At 63.4% G+C, this 16,669-nt stretch overlaps 1 protein-coding gene across 1 annotated transcript in view; it reads right to left on the bottom strand.

Moving 5' to 3' along the window:
- The window catches only part of JPH3 (junctophilin 3), an 87,182-nt gene that overhangs the window by 55,907 nt on the left and 14,606 nt on the right, over positions 1-16,669 (bottom strand). The window contains exon 2 of the mRNA XM_077133246.1: positions 9,288-10,065. Within this exon, the coding sequence (XP_076989361.1) occupies positions 9,288-10,065 (778 nt within the window). The remainder of the gene's footprint in view (positions 1-9,287; positions 10,066-16,669) is intronic.

Below are 16,669 nucleotides of genomic sequence, written 5' to 3'. Positions count from 1 at the left end.
CACGGGCTTCCAGGTCCACGAGCTGCTTCCCCCATGAGGCGTCCCCGCGTCCCAGCATCCCAGCATGCCCCTTTCACCCCTCCTGCCAAACGGTGGACTCCCCTGGACACAGCCAGCTGTGGGGGAGGGGAACTGGGCAGTGGGCCGAGCCAGAGAGACTCAGGGGGCCCAGGGTGAGTTTGGGGTACAGCAGCCAGGTGAGGTGAGGGGTGGCCGAGTGGCGCAGGCACATACAGGAGCTGATGTTGGGGGAGGGGTCCTAGAGACAGAGACACCCATGAGCGGTGGCAGGTCCTTTCACTCCTGAGATGACCCCTCGGCCCCTCCTGCTCCGACAGGGGGTCATCTACAGGGTCACCCCTGGTCCAGGCCTCAAGCAGGAATAGTCCCAGGAAGCTGCACCACAGCCAGGAAGGGCCAAGGAAGCTGAGACAGCAGCCGAGACAATGCACAGGGGGCCAGAGCCGCGAACATGGAGACCCAAGAATGAAAAGAAACAGGTGGGGGGGGCGGGGTGAAGGGAAATGTGGGATAAGGGGCTTGAGCTGACATCTGGGTCACCCAGGGGAAGATTTAAACAAAGGACTGTGGAGGGCAGAGGGCAGGCTTGACTCCAGAGGCCAGGGAGGAGTTGGGGTGAAGATGTAAGAAGAAAGGCATCCAAACCCAAGGGAATGGCCTGGACTTCAGGGGAGCCATGAGATAGGACCAGCAGTCCAACGTGGCCAGCGCTACGTGTGTGGGGCTCAGCCCATGAAGGTACTCCCTTTTCCTTCAAGGAGTAGCCACTGAGGCTGTATCAGTCAGCCACTGCCACCACTATGCTGCGTAACAGCCATTCCCAACCCCAGTGGCTTAAAACCATCGATTATTCTCACTTGACACCCAGATTTCCCCCAGGGGCCTCTCCTCCCCTGCCCAGGGGCCTTCCAGAGCACAACTCATGGCCTTCAGAGGTGCCCAAGAGGATGAGCAGAAGCACGCGCGGCCTCTGAGTTTCTGGCCTTGGAACCAGCATGTCACCACTCCCGGCCCATCGCAGTGACCAAACCACCCACATGCCAAGTCTCTAGTTGAGGGAGGGGCACAGGATGTGGACATGGTGGGTTCCAGGCTGGACTGAAATGAAAGCGAGTGAAATCAAGCCAGCCACAGAGACACAGCCAGGTGAGGATGTGGCTGTCCTGAACCCTGAGTGTGCTGTATTCCAGGAAACGCTCAGGTGGGGAAACTGAGGCTGCCAAGGAGCCAAGGGGTAGAGGCACTCTCCCTCCTTCTGCTCTCACGACCCACAAAGAATGGCGACGAGGGGCCTCCGTCCCCACAGGTCTCCCTGGCAAGACTGGGGAGCCAGGGCTGGGGCTGTGCCCCCCACGGAAAAAGCAAGTGGGACGGGGGAGCCGACGGGGCAAGGAAGACCCTCTGGGACCTGTGCCCAGGCCTGTCCGGCTTGTCGGACCCCAGGGCCATCATGGCGGATGTGGGGCCCCCTGCTCTGCCCTGTGCCGGAGAAGGCCGAAGGGCCTGCGGCCAAGAGCTCCACAACTTCTATCCACAGCAGAGAAGGGCTGCAGGAGGCTTTGGGGTTAGAGCTGGTGGAAAAACAATCCAAATGCTGGGACAGATCGCGGAGAAGGTTCTGGAGTCTCTCCCCTGGGCGATTTACAATGCAAGTGCTTCCTTCTCTTTGGAAGGCTCTGTCTTCAGCCACCCGGCCTCCCAGCCAGGGGTGGGTTAAAGCTGCTCTGCGGCCCCGGGCGGGGCAGCATGGCCTGGCCATGTCACCGCTCCCCTACCCACCGTGGCTCTGCTGGGTGCTGGGCAGGGCACAGGGGCCGAGGACTCAGAGGCTCCCCAGGCTGGCAAGGGGCAGGGCTCAGCACGGTGGCGAGAGGGCAGCAGGCGAGGAGCAGCCTCGCTGAGAGCTGGCCTCTCCTGACCTGTCCACAAGGGGGGTGCCGCAGGGCAGGGACAGGGCACAGAGGGGTCCCCAGAGCCCAGGCCCCCACCCCTGCCACCGCCAGGAGGCAGTGTGGAGCTGCCCGGCACAGCCCCCAGGCCGGCACTTCCTGGACCCTCGGATGGAGCCCAAAACGTGTGGGTACCTGGGACCCCAAAAGCAACACAGCCACCTCTCACCCCAGAGACCCCTCAGCAGGTGCTGGGCCCAGTCACGCCCCAGGGCACTGGCTCCCCTCTCCCCAGCCCCTCCTCGTCCGTTTCCTTCCCCACGGGTGGCCCGGCCTGGCGCATACCTGCCTCCCACGTTGCCAGGAAGCCCCGTGAGTACCGGGCACAGGGCCCCCGGTGGGGGAGGCTCCACCAGCCCTTTGGGGGCACCAGAGGAACCTTGTGGCAGCACCTGCCAGGAACCCCCCAACGTGCTCATCTTCTGGCCGGCCACCCAGCCCTGGACCCCAGCCTGGGAAAGGGCTTCGGTTGTAGCGCAGTCACACCAGCACAGGTGGTGAGCGGGAGGGCCAGCATGTGGAGCACATGGCCACTGACTCGCCAGGGGACACCGGCCACGTCACGGAAACACGGCCGCAGAAAGACGACTGTGGCATAAGGGAGGTTAAAATAAAAACACGGCTCCAAACCAAAGGTGCTGTATAATTCTATTTGTGCAAATGGAGGTCAAGGTGTGTGTGACACACATATCTGTAGATACCAGAAAGATCTGGAAATGCTGCACTCATCTCCGAGGAGGGTGACAGTCCAGGGCGGCACCTGGGCGGCACCTGTTTACCCCAGGTATCTGCCCTGTAGTTGTTCTACAAGGATGTGCCGCTTTACAATTGTAACAAACAATAATGCTGAACACACGGCACTCTCAGAGCCCTGGAAAGGCATTTCCCAGCGGGCAGCCCAGGAGGAGCGCCCGCTCCCTCCACAGCCCCCCCATTCCCACCCACCCCCAGCTCCTGGAACTGGCTGCTGGAGACCAGTAGCTCAGAGCACAGGCACCCCCTGCAGCGGGAGGCCGTTTCACAAGGCCCAGCCAGAGGCGGAAGAGACCCCAGCTGGAGACATGTACACAGCAGGCGCTCAATACACAGAAGGGGGGGATTCAGAGCTCCCTTCCCCAGCGGGCCTCATCCGAGATATAGCGCGGCGAATCTGTACAGACAATGCTCTCTGTAGGGGCCTGGAGAAGGGGCCGGGAAAAGGAGGCCCCAGGACTGCCCGCCTATGTGGACAGAGCCTCAGTTTCCCCACCTGCAAGGGTGAGGCTCTGGCCGCGAGGCAGCGCTGCCCACGGGTCCCCCTGCCCACTGTGCCCCGGGGAGGAGAGAGCAATCGATTCGCCATGTCTGCCACAGGGTCCGCTCTGGGCTCCGGGTCTGCCCCGACCCTGCTCACTCAGGGCTGCACCTGTGGGGAGTAGCCACGGTCACCCCCCTCACCCCCAAGCCAAGAGGTCACCCCCAGGGAACAGAAGTGGCTCCAGGTTTAGCACTGGAGGGAAGTCCATCGAGAGCGGTCTGGGCCCCCTGCCCCTCCGCCCCTCTGCCCCTCCCCTCCCCAGTCACAGTCAACCCGAGGGTCAGGAGCGGACCCAGCTCAGCCTGGGGGCCTGGGCATGCGCGTGTGCATGTTCACAGGCGTGGGCATGCGTGCAAGTGTGGGCACTGGTGCACCACGTACATGCACACACATGTTCATGCATTAGGTGTGTGCGTGTGCACACACACGTTGGTGTGTGGGTGTTGGTCTGTGCCTGAGTGTGTGTGCACGTGTGTCGCACATGGCCTTCTCTTTGTGAGCCCCTATCCCTGCAGCAGGTGCTGTGGACGCTGCTCAGATGTCACGCGGCACACTCCCTGCAGCCAGCCAGGGGGCTTCTCCACGGCCCGCAGGGCCAGGGCCTGTCCAGGCCTGCGGGGAGTGAGTGCAGGAGGGCATCCCACCCCCGCGTGGACCCCAGGCCCCAGGCTGGCACTCCTGAACGGGGAGGAGCGGCAAGTCTCTCTCCCACTGAGCGCTGGAAGCCACTGCCTCAGGGGACTCGGGGACCCCCTTGCAGCCCTCAAGCACCGGGCTGTGGGCCCCCGGGCTTCCCAGGAAGGCAGAGAACACGAATTCCCTCATCCTGGCCCCTTCCCCACGGCACCCCCCAGCCGCCACTATACCCCCTGGTGCCTGGGACCACACAAGAAACCTGGCGGGCTGAGGGAAACACCAGGTGGCCCCAGTGAAGAAAGAACGCATTCATTCATTCATTCAAAACAGTCACTGTGCAGAGGCAAGGCGCTGCCCACAGCCCAGGCACTGGGGACCTAGAAGAACAGACAGACGCCTCCTGCCCGACAGGACACAAGTCAACCAATAAGAACACCTCATCCTCCCAGCTTAAGTTACCACTTTGCAAAGCCCCCTGCTGTCTCTTTGCAGTGACATTTATTTGAGCTGGGAGAGGGGCCCCTGTACAGCCCACCGGGCCTGTGAGGTCAGGGGAGGTGCTGGTTTCCAGCTGCCCACTGCCCGCTCCTCCCTTACCCTCAGCAGACATAGCGAGTGGATCACAGCACTTTTTCCCACGACCCCAGGGCAGCCATGAATAATCAACCCCAGAGTTCTCAAGGGTCCCAGGGGCTTCCGCAAGGAGGGAGGCCAGAGAGGGGACAAACAGGCCACTTCTCCTCCACACCTACCCCAGCTTGGCTTTCACCAGCGCTCCCCTGCCTCTATCTGATTTACACACTGGGGAACCGTGCAAGTGTCTGCGCAGACAAAGGGGTCTGTGCAGGACTACGACTTCTCCAAGCCTCTGATCGCCACGCCAGTGTGGGCTGATGCGTTTATACTCTGACTTCCAACCAGACTGTAAGGGGCTGCCTGGAAAAAGCAAGGACCTCTGCTCAGGCTTCCTCTTGGAAGCGGCCTTGGCTGCTAGGAGAACACATGCTGGGATCGATGTGTGATGTCTGCCACAGGTGCAGGTGGAGGAGCAGCAGCCAGGCCCAAAGATGAGCCATCTGCTACCCAGTAAAGGATTCTTGATAAAAATGCCTCGCGTGTACAAAGGCAAGAGATGCCCTCTTCCATCAGAATACAACCTGCTTAAATCAAAGTCCATTGAGAGAACACCCCAACACATTTCCCATTCCTGGGACAGCTGTTAGGTGAGGTGGTAAGGCAGAGTCCATCCCAGTGGGGTGACAAGCATCCTGCAGGAGGAGAAACACTTTCTCAGGCTTCTCCTCAAAACCTCCTGTCTGGCCCCAAAGTAAGGACGGCAGCACCTGCCACGCTCGGCTCAGCTCACAGGGCCACCAGCTCCTCTGTGCCCTCTCTCTTGGCAGCAGCAAGTTCATTTAACCTGGTGTCTCATCTCCCGCTGGAGATGAGTCTCCTTGGGGAACTTCCAAGCTTGGGCCTTTGTTACAGCTTCTGCGCGTTTCTGGGTGGAAGCTCCTAGAGGACAGCATTCAAGCAGCCTGGGGGACGGGGGAGCCAGCAGCACTGGCAGCCCAGGACCCAGGAAGAGTGCGAGTCTGGGGCCCGAAGAGACCCGCCGAATCCAACACCCTGGGGTGGGCCCTGCCGCCTACAATCTCACAAGCTCTCCGCATGATCCCACCTTGGAATCCCCCAGAGAGGTCTCCCCAGAATTAAGCCAACCCCTCTGGGGTGGGCCTGGATCTGTCAGAACGTTTTAAAGCCCTCCCAAGGGGATTCCAGGGCACAGTGAGCTAGAGACCTCTCCCCTGAGGAGGTGGTCAGCTGTGCTGGACCCCAGAGCCCCCTCCTCACCATGTAGCCCTGGCTCCATCTCCAAGCTGTTGTGGGCCTCAGACTTCTATAAAATGGAGATGATGGACCACTCTCAGGGTGGCTGGGCCAGTGGAAGCTGCAGAGACACCCCCACATACTCTTTCTGCTCACACCCTGTCCTCACTGCTTGTGGGGTAAAGGCCCCAGGGGGCTCCAGTGAGAACCCACCAAACGGCTTCACATCCACCTGGTTGAATAAGCACCAGCTGGGGGGTCACCAGGGCCCCTCCCACCTCCCCAATCTGCCTATGACAGTGACCACAGCCGCCGCCACGCTCGGAGGTGGCACCAGCCCTCTCCGCAGCCTGGCCCAGCCACTCATCCGGCTCCACGCTCGAGGAAAGTGGCCTCTTTTCCTTCCTTCCTGCTCTCTTCACTCCCAAGCCCACGGGAAAAAGGAGCTGAATGTAGCTCGGGCCACTTCGGCCTGGGACGGAGGCTCAGCGGCACTGCCCATTGCAGGGCCCAGGGCACTGCCAGGTGTCTCCCTCTGCCTCTGCGGTGACTGGGAAGGCCAGGCCGTGGCTCAGGTTCCAGGGACCCTGGGGGTGTCCCAGGGACTCTGGGAGGGAAGGGGAAATGACAGCCTGGCTCCTGGGGACCCTGGGCCCAGAGAGGAGAATCAACTCGCAGCACGTGTCCAAGGCCAGCCACAGTCTGCCAGCCCCGACCCAGACACCAGAGCCCGCTGCCGGGTCCCGGGGCCTGGTGACATCTGGGGCCTCCTTTCGGGCATGTTCCATTGCTGAGCTGTGCAACTCACGGTGACCTGGAGGGGCCTGGGAGGCGACGGGAGCCTGCACCCCCCCCCCCCAGCGCCACACAGTCCAGGCCTCACATCAGCTGGCCCCCAGGGTGCCCACGTCCCTGTGTGGGAGAGTGTGAATGAGCGTGTGTGTGAGTGCATGGCAGAAGGTCTGACTTGTATGAATATGTATGTGAGAGAGGTGGGCGTATGTGAGCGCCTGAGCGTGTGTCAGTACGCGTGCATGAGTGTGTGTGCAGGTGCGGGCCCACCCCCTGGGGGCCAGCCGGGCGCCTGCACCGGGAACCTGTTCAAGGCCTGCTCAGCACCTGCCGTGCCTGCTGCCTATTTCGTCCTCTTGCTGACGCTCCCTGCAGAAGACCCCTGGGGGCAGGGCTGGACGAGCTGGGGGACGCATGCATTTGTGCCCCCAGGAGCACCTGTGTGGGGTGGACCCGGGTGGGCCTGTTTACAGCTGCACGTGCACACGCACACGCACACTCAGCCGCACACCCGTCCCTTTCCCTTCCACTCTTTCCTCAGTTCCTCCCTCCACTATGTAAGCCGTGGGGAGAGGGTCACAAAGGCCCAGCTGCATGTGGCAGGGGGCCCCAGAGGCCCAAGTCCCAGGGCCAGGAGGAGCTGGTGACCGTGGCTGGGATGGGGTTCAGCCTGGGCAGGGAACTGGGTGATTGAGTCCTTCTCGCCTCACCCTCCCTTCTCACCTTGCCCTCCAGGCCCCCGGGCTGCCTCTCGCCCCATCCACCCCTGCGTTGCCCCCTCCTACCAGCGGGCCCCACGCAGAGGAGAAGGAAGGTCACAGCAGTGGCTGGGCTGGGCGCCCACCCCACGGGGCAGTCACCACTGGACCTGTCCAAGCCCTCCAGGCGCCACCATCGTTCCCAGCGCACCGCCGAGGAAACTGAGGCTCCAGCAGGTTACGGACGGGCCCCGGCCGAGCTCCGTGGCCTGCAGACCCCAAGCCCTATCCACACCACGGCTGTTCCTCCCTGTGGGGACAAGAACCCCCTTTTCTTGTCGGATTTGTCATAAACCCCCCCCCCCATCCTCAGGGCCAAAGAAGCGTCCCTGGTGGATGGATCTTTCCAGTTCCGGGCAGGGATCGCTGCTAAGGCCTCGAGCTTCTGCCTCACAGACCCTGGGCCAGACAGAGCCCTCAGGCACGGCCAGCTGGACACCGCAGCTCCAGGCGTCAGCACCACAACCACAAAGTAGGAGGGGTGAAAAATAAAGGAAAAGAGGGCGGGCCACGGTGGCTCAGCAGGAGAGTTCTCACCTGCCATGTCGGAGATGCGGGTTCTATCCCCAGTGCCTGCCCATGCAAAAAAATTAAAGAAAAAGAAAGAAGAACTAGGAGAAAGGAAGTACGCCAAAACACCAACGAGATATATCAGGCCACAGCTAAGGTTGTTTTCTGGCTTTCAAGCTCTTTATCCCAATTTTTCTATACAGAGCAAGTTATTACGTCTATAATGCAAAAAATAACTATTGAATCTAATTTGTTCCTAAAATATCAGGTGAGTAGTCAGGACTGCTGCTATTTCTCTCCCTGCCGCGGATTCCTGGGGGAGTGGGAAGGGGTGAACGGAGCAACCAGGGACCTGCAGGGCTGGGGGCAGGAATTCCAGTTTTCTTCAGCTCACTGTAATGGGTCTCAGTGCTCTGAAAGCCTGGGCTGGGACGTGTTCTCCATTGAACCATGACCACTGCATGTGTGCTTTCGCTGTAGATCAAAAGTCACTTAAAAGATGCCAAGTGGAGACAAGACGGGCCGCGCTGCTGGCGGCTGCCTGGAGGCCCCCGGGAAAATCTCCAGGCCTGGCCCGTCGGGAGCAAAGCAACAGAGGAGGCCCGATGTGTCCTGGGAAGCCTGAGACAGCCAACGCCATTCCCAAATCTCCACCTGAGCCCAAAAACTCTCTGGGCAGTCCCCACCACCTGCCCTGACCCGGGAGAGCACACCGAGGGCAGGACACCTTTCAGCCTTGGCAAAGCCGCCATGTGGCTCAGAGGCCCAGCACCCAAGAAGAGGTCTCTGGCTTGCCCCTGGTGCCTTGCGCCAGCTGCCCGTCCCCTGGAGCCAGCTCGGGCCAGCAGCCAATCGCATATGCACCCTCTACTCCCAGGGAGCCGGGCACTGGACGTCTCCCTCTGGCTGAGACACCCATCCCTGCAACCACACCAGAAGACGCTCTGGAGTTCAGGATGGCACCCACTGTCCACTCTGCATCCCTCACTCCAGGCCCCGAGCAGTCCCATGGAGTGCCAGATTCTGTAAATTCTGCACCCTTATCTGAGCACCTGCTGGCTCAAAGCAGCTTGTGTGAGCCCCTTGCCTGGTGCCCTCAGCAGCCTCCCCGGCCGATGCCAACTCCAACCTGGGCCACAGGTCTGTGGCCTCAGCAGCGTCCACCCTGTGCCCACTCCCACCTGGGCACACGACCGGGGTGGCATCACACCTCACGCCCAGCCAGCAGCTGTCCTACTACTTTACCAACAGAGTGGCCCGACATATAAAATGACTCTTTTGGCTGAGAAGAGGCTCAGAGCCCAGAGCCCCTCTGATCAACCATGCACTCACCTTACCCCACCACCTTCCAGGAACTTAGGGAACCCTGGGGTTCCGTGAGGCATGGGTTTGAGAAACTACCCGGGGCACAGCCCACGCTTTGAGGGCCGGAGGGTTCCCCAGCCAGGACCACAGACCCCGCCAGGAAGGCCCCAGACCAACACCTCTGCCTACCTGGAAGCTGCAATCTCCGCCTTCTGCTTGGCGATGGTGGCCGCCCGCTCGGCCGCCTCCACGGCTCGGTCCACCTTCTCACGGATCTTGCTGGCCCGCAGCGGGATGAGGTTCTTGCGCTTCCCGCTGACGAGGACATTCTGCTTGTACTTGCCCTCCTCCTCGGTGCCGTCTGGGAAGGTCATGCAGCCGTAGCCGTGCCGCCTGTTGGCCGCCCACTCGCCCTCGTACTTGAGCCCGTCCGAGCGCTGGCTCACGCCGAAGCCCGAGCGCTTGTCGTTCCTCCACTCGCCCACGTAGGTCTCGGTGGTGGTGGCGTCCACGTCGTCCTCGATGACCGACAGCTCGGCCTCGCCCTCGCCCAGGCTGACGGTGGAGTGGACGTCGCTGGCCGTGGAGCTGACCGTGCTCATGCCCGCCTCGCTGCGGAAGGAGCTCTGCCGGCTGCGCTGGCTGGCCAGGCTGCTCTTGGACTCGGACTTGCGCAGCTTCAGGCCGCTGAGCAGCGAGCGCCGGAACAGCCCCTTCTTCTTGCTCTTGAGGGCCTCGGCGTCGCTGTGGGTCACGAGGACGAAGCCGCCCCGGGCCACAGCCGGGCTGCCCGCCGCGGGGGAAGCCGCGTCCGGGTGCAGCGCGCTGCCGTTGGTGTGCTCGCTGCGCAGGGAGTTGATGGACGTCCTCAGGGGCGAGCGGATGACGGCCGCCATGCCGTACGGGACGCTCTGCCGCACGCCGTAGCCCTGGCGCATGCCGCCGGCCCACTGGCCCTGGTACGTCCCTGCGGACACAAACGACAGGGGGTGAGCGCGTGGGGGCCCCCAGGTCCCCGCCGCCGCGAGGCCTGCGTGCCCTCTCCTGGCCGGCGCCTGGGGCCACGGCGGGAGGCCGCGGGTCATTCTGGAGGCCATTTGAGGCTCTTGGGGCTGGGCGGGTCCCCCTTGGAGGGTGGGCAGCGGGAAGGGGCACTGGCACCGTGGTGTGCTCAGGAGTACAGGATCCCTAAGGGGGCAGACAGGAAGTCCTCAGGGGGTCTGCGAGGGGACCCCAGGGGGAATGTCTCTGGGTGGCCCTAAACCATGACCGGGTCTGAGTGGCCGCTACATGGACACAGACTTGGGATCCAAAGGGAACCCAATAGGCCTTGCTGGGAGGCAGTAAGCTCCCCATCGCCGAGGGCATCCAAGGAGAGGCTGGAAACCACTGGGTGAACACCATGAAGAGCTCGAGGTGCACAGCGGAGGGGTGAGAAGAGGGCTCCCAGCATCGGGGTCAATGGCCTGGGACTCTATTCCTGGGGCTGGCTCTCTGGCCCCCTCTGGCCCCCTCCCTCAGCCACAGAAGGGGCAACAGGTGGCGTCAGAACCTAATGAGCCTCAGGTGGGAACGGTGTGGGTCAGCGGGTGCCAGCTGGAGGCAGGGCCCACCGCCCCAATAAGGCCTGGGGGTTCTGTCACCTCATGCTTCCAAGAGCAGGCCCGGCTCTCACCAGCACACAGGCTTTATCTGTCCCACAGAACTCCGACATAACGTTGGACAGAACGGCCAACATGTTAAAATTCAAGAGATTTCACATAAATGTCCAGATCTCTTGCATCTCCCCCCAAACTCAGAGGATCTGGCAATCTCAGTTCTTTCTTTTCAGGTGGTAGAAATAGAGTCTAGTCCAGCAGTGGCTGCCCCACCCAGGCAGGGTGGACCCCCCGTGGCCACACTACCCACCGCTCCCTACGCCCTCCTGGGGACAGTGCTGGGGGCAGGGCCAGCTGGGCGTGGGACCCGCAGCCCCCAGGGCAGCCCCAGATGGTTTCCGGGACCTGACACAGGGCCACTGCCCACCCCTTCAATGCCCACCTGGCCCCTGGTGGCCCCTCTATCCGAGGCTGTGTGTGTCCTCACACCCTCCCCTGTGACGCCCTCCCCCTGCCAGCTGCACCTCGAGCCCCCTCGAGCGGAAGGGCCCTGGGTTGCCGCACTGCGGTCTTCCCTTGACCGTGGACCCACCGTGCAGAAAACACCGCACTGGCCAGAGGCCCGGGACAAAGGGGTCCCTGCACCGAGGGTGCCACCTTCCATGCACAGCACCTCCTCTCTCAAAACGCGGTGGAGGGCCTCAGGCCAGCCTGGCCACCGCAGAGCCCCAGATGGGGGCCTGGCACTATGGCTGCCTGGGGTGGCCCCCGCAGGAGCTGGGGGGCAGGAAGAAGAGGTGGGAGACAGAGTCAAGCAGGAGGGGGCTGGACTGCGGCACTGCCCTGACCCCACAGGGAGCTCAGCATGCGGCCCCTGGGGGAGACAGCTCTCAAAACAGCTTGGCTGTCATCCCTGATGCCTGTGGCAGTCCTGGGGCAGGTCATTGCCCGGGGAAGGGGCCCTGGGGTCAGTCCACCCAGTTCAAATCCCCAGCATGAGACAAGGGAGCTGCTCACACCTCTGCTCACTCGTTCACTCACTCACTCGGCAAACACCCCCCAAACACTGCGTGCCAGGTGCAGGGGACAAGTCTGACAGGTGGGACTCCCAGCTGGCTGCAGTGTTCTCATCACTACAATGAGAGGACCTTAGGACAGACATGCCACATGAGGTCATGAGGACAAAGCACAAGACACCCCAAAGCATCTAACCTGGGGGTGGGGGCTGCACTTGGATGCAGCGGCTCTGGCAGGATGGACATGGCATTGCCAGGATTTCCTCCCTGCCCTGACGGAAGGGGCAGTGCAGGGCAGTGGCCTGCACTAAAGCCCCTGCAGGCAGCAGGAGGAGTCTTGGTGCCTTCTGTGACACCCCATGGACTGCGCGTGGTGGGGGCAGGGGCCAGGGGAGACCCAGGCTCCTGGAGCAGGTGTCCCCTGCTAGCTTCGGCCATCCACAGTTGGGCAGAGCACAGGGCCAGGAGGGTGGGCAAAGGGAAGCAGGCAGGGGGCTTCCCTCTGAGTCAGAGGGTCTTCCTCAAGCCCCCCCACCAGCCCTGGCCAGTGGCCGACCAGCCCAGGAGACAGAAGTCCAGCCCTGGCTTCTCTGTGGAACAAACCCCATGGTGCAGCTCACAGCCCCAGCTCCTGGGGGTCAGGCCTGAGCCACACCCCAGCCCAGACCCCGTACTCGGGCAGGGCAGCCCACCCCTCACCCTATACCCCTCCAGAAGCACTTGCTGGGCCATGGTCACAACACCCCCATTCAAATGAGGGGTCCGGGTTCTCTGGGGAAGTGGGGAGCCACCTGGAGGGGCTGCCCCACGGTCCCCGTGCCCCCAGCATTGCAGGCGTCCTGGAGGGACGTGGTGACAGCAGCTTGGCGCCGAGTTGGCTGGGGCGCGGCAGGAGCCAGGGAGGCGGGCGGAGGGCTCTGCAGCAGCCCCCGTCCCACAGGCATCCCAGCCCGCATCTGAGGGGGCCCCGTGGGTCCACTCCCGCCTGCCGTGCATGGGGTACTGGGGCGGGGGCTCGGAAACAAAGCCTTCTGGGGTCTGTCCCCACTGGGACGGGGCCGTCACACAGGGCTCTCACCCCAAAACCTGATGCTCAGCTCACCCCCCCAACCCCCACCCGACCCCGTCTAGGCGCCCGGGACTGCAGGACAAGTAGCAGGTCTCCTCGGGCAGCTGCGGGGGCCGGACGCCTGGGTGAGGGGGCAGATGGTCCTCGGGGCTCTGGGGGAGGCTCCCCTAGGCCCCCCTACACCTGAGGTCCTGGGGCTTGGCGTCCCCCGGCCTGTGGCTGCCCCACCGTGGCCACCATCTCCATCGTCACAGACCACCGTGCCTTTGTCCCTCCTCCCCTCCGTAGAGGACCCGCCTCCCTGGGTCGGGGACCCCCATAAGGCCACGCTCTGAGGAGCTGGGGAAACAAATTCAAGGCACAACTCCCTAATTGGGGCTGCCAGTAAAACGGGGTGCCGCGTAAATCTGAATGTCAGGTAATCAACAGATCACTTTTCAGGGGACCTGAGGCATGGGACACACTTACACCAAGAGGGCATTCCCTGGCCGCGTGGGACCCAGGTGGAGCTGGGCAGCCCACATCTTTCCCCCAAGACTCCAGCCAGCCCAGCTGGGCTCGTCCGAAGCACCGTTTCTGCCTTCGCGGGGACAGAGGGCGCTGAGGCCAGGGTGGCCGGTCCCCTCCCAAAGCCGAGCAGCACCCTTGGAAGGAAAGTTCGAGCCTCGACTCACCTCTTCCCTCTGCTTCAAGGACGGCTCGCGCTCACGAGTGAAAAGGCGAAGCAGCTTTCAACACGCGCTTTCCCGCGTCCCTGGCTGAGGCGGCAAAGCTCAGGGCTCGGGGCAGGCGGGAGCCAGAGACGAGGCTCGAACCCCAATTGCACACTCTGTGCATCGGGACCCGCAGGGAGCGCTCGCTCTGCCAGCCCTGGGGGAGGAGCTGCACGAACTAAAGGACCAAATTGATGCAAAGCCGCGAGGTGGTTACAGCCTAGCCACGGCTGCTACTATCTGCCACGCGAGCCTCTGCACGCAAGCCACGCCTGCTGTCCCAGGGAGAGGAGGGGTCTGCTTGGGGAGGGGGGCCCCAGGGGCTCGGCCAGGGCTGCTCCCCCAGGCCACGAGGCTGACCTCTGCCCTGTACGGAGTGAGTTTCTGCCCACGTTGTTCCGGGGTCCCCAGCAGCCTGCAGGCAGCGCCCCACCCCTGCAGAGCTGAGATGTCACCTTCCCTTCCCCGCCCGCCAGCACCGAGCTGCGTGGCAGGCCCCTGGGCACACACTGCCCGTTTCCCTGGAGAGGAGGCACAGGGAACGCTTCACAGCGTAGAAGCCAGAGGCAACCACCAGTCTGTGCCCAGCTGGTCGGGGATACAGCAGGAGACCCCGTGCGGGCAGCCGAGCCTTCCTGTGTCCCAGGGCCTCTGCAGCTACCACCCATCCATCCGTCCACACATGCTCAGCCCCTTCTCCGATATCAGCCTCATCCGCCTGCAGGCCCGGCTTGGTCACCTCCTGGGGTCCCCCATGCGCCCTTCTGCAGAGCCTCGAGGGCAGGCCCTGTGCCCCCTTGCCCGGGCCAGGGGATGCTCATGAATGCGAGGGCAAATCAGCCTCCCAACAGCCTAACGGCACCCGGCATCCATGGGGGCGGCCCGGCGGAAGTTGGGGAGGGGGCAGCGCAGCAGGTGCCATACCCAGAGTCCCCAGGCTGGCAGGGGACGCACATGGGCCTCCACCAGCCACACATGCAGGCGGCGACCTCGCAGTGAAGTCCCCAGGGCCCCTCGGGGTCCAGGCCTCCCCAAGTGCGAGTGCGGGCCTGGGGTCCCAAGGTCCCACCCAACCCATCCTCGGCCAGCCAGGTGACCAGGACAAATCAGCCCCACTCCCAGCCTCAGCTTCCAGGTCAGGGAGACAAGGGGAGCCGTTCAGTGCGCAGTCCTTAAATTCGGGGACCCCGAAGGCCAGTGTAAAGGGCACAGGTAAGGGCAGCGGCAAGGGGGGCGTGCAGTGAACCTTGGTTCCAAGTTCACTTAACAACTGTCAGTTCAAACTGCCCAACCAGGCACAGATGAGCTGGCCAAGCTCTGGGCGCCCTGAAACCCACCCCGTGGCCGCTGGGCTGCGCTACCTGCTGGGGGGCCAGGCCTTGCCCCCGACCAAGGGCACCTGGGCACGGCCTGCAGGGCTGCAGAACCCCCACGCCCCAAGTTCTCCATTTCCGTGTTTGTGGACTTGGCGCCCCAGTGGGAACCTCTCCCTGGGTTTATAATGCACGTTATAAAACACAAATTAGGTTCTGATACTCAGAAGCACACATGCTAATCAGTTCTGTGGGGACCTGCTGGGGTCGGGGTCCAAAGAAGGGCTGGTAGAAGGAGGGAAAGAAGGGGCTGCAGCAACAGCCCGGCCGGGGGCCCCAGGCCCTGCCCCCGAGTCCCCACCTCAGCAGCCCCCGCCCCCCGCAGGCCAAGGAGGCTCCTGCTTCTCCCCCCTCCCCGCCTGGGCGGCTCCATGACATTTTCATCACCGCAGGACCCCCAAGAGTGCACACTGCGCCTGCGAGGGGCTACTCCAACGGCCAGCGGAGAGAATACACGCGCAGGTCCTCGGTGCCTTGATCAGCACCCAGCAGCCGCTGGGGCCAAGGCCAGCCCAACCCAGGGAGCCTCCCTGCAGAGCACCCCGTGCTCAAGCCGGAGAGGCCCTGCTCGGAGGTGAGACCCCTCACCCAGGGTGGGGCTGGGGGCTGAATTCAAGGCACTGACTGGCAAAGGCTGCGTGACTGAACCCCGCCCATCATCCAACACAAAAGTCACTTTTTTTTTTTTTTTAACCCTGAGTGGCCTGGATGTGAAAGGCAGACGCCAGCACAGGCGAGACGAAGGATAGAAGCGGCGCTCGCCCAGCATGGGGCTATTGTCCAGCTCAGAGCAGCCCCTGGGGCAGGCAACTCCTGCCTGATGGCCTGACCCCAGCCCGGGCTCTGGCCCCTGGCCAGGAAACAGGACGTGCATGGGATCCTGCGGGCCCGGTGGGGCACCCGGCTTCCCTTCAGCTAACCTCATCCATGGGCGGCGTCAGGAACCACCCCCAGGTGCAGACGCTCAGCCTGTGGCCTGCTCCTCACCTGGCCATAAGCCAAGCACGGGTTAACTGGGTGCCCCCCCCCCCCGGCATGAACCCCCCGGACCTGGAGTCAGGAGGTCTGGGCGGCTGCACCCCAGGACCTGAGGTGGGGAAAACCACGTCCTATGCTGTACCTGGGAAAGGTGGGAGGTGCCAGTTGGCCGACCGCAGGCTCCTCGGGAAGACTGACGAGGACAGCTCAGGCTGCAAGCTTAGCATCCCTGAAACCCAGGGGGGGTGCCCCAGAGGGTCCAATGGCACCCGGCTTGTTTCCTGGGGAGGGGCTGGTGGGCAGGTTACCCGGCGCAGGGGCTGCCCCCACTCAGACTGAAGCCCTGTGCTGGGTGAGGACGGGAGACCCTCTAGGACCTAAATCCTGGAACGTTCCTGGGCAAGGCCGGCACTGTGCTCTGCGGACACCCCTCGAGACCCCGAGCCTCAATCACTGCTGCGTCAGGCAGGCCCTGGACACCGGCTTCGTCAGAGCCCCAGGCAGGAGCTGCGGCCCGGCCAGCCCCGCCCCATGGCCTCCGAGGCCCCGGCTACCTCTGGCCCTGCTGCTGGCCTCTGGCCGGGTTGTCTCCACCCTACCCAGTGAGGCCCAAACACACACGCACACACACGCACACGCACGCGCACGCGCACACAGGACACGCACACACACACAGGACACGCACACGCACACGCGCACACGCACGCACACGCGCACAGGACACGCACACGCGCACGCGCACATGCACACGCACACGCACACAGGACACGCCACAGGCCCCATCCCCACAAGCAAGCACTGGCCTGACAAGCAGCCCCTCTGTC

The sequence above is a fragment of the Tamandua tetradactyla genome, chromosome 16 (assembly GCF_023851605.1).
Source record: "Tamandua tetradactyla isolate mTamTet1 chromosome 16, mTamTet1.pri, whole genome shotgun sequence".
NCBI classification, from domain to species: domain Eukaryota; kingdom Metazoa; phylum Chordata; class Mammalia; order Pilosa; family Myrmecophagidae; genus Tamandua; species Tamandua tetradactyla.
The sequence above is the reverse complement of the archived record's forward strand: the minus strand, read 5'-3'. Positions and strand labels throughout refer to the sequence as shown.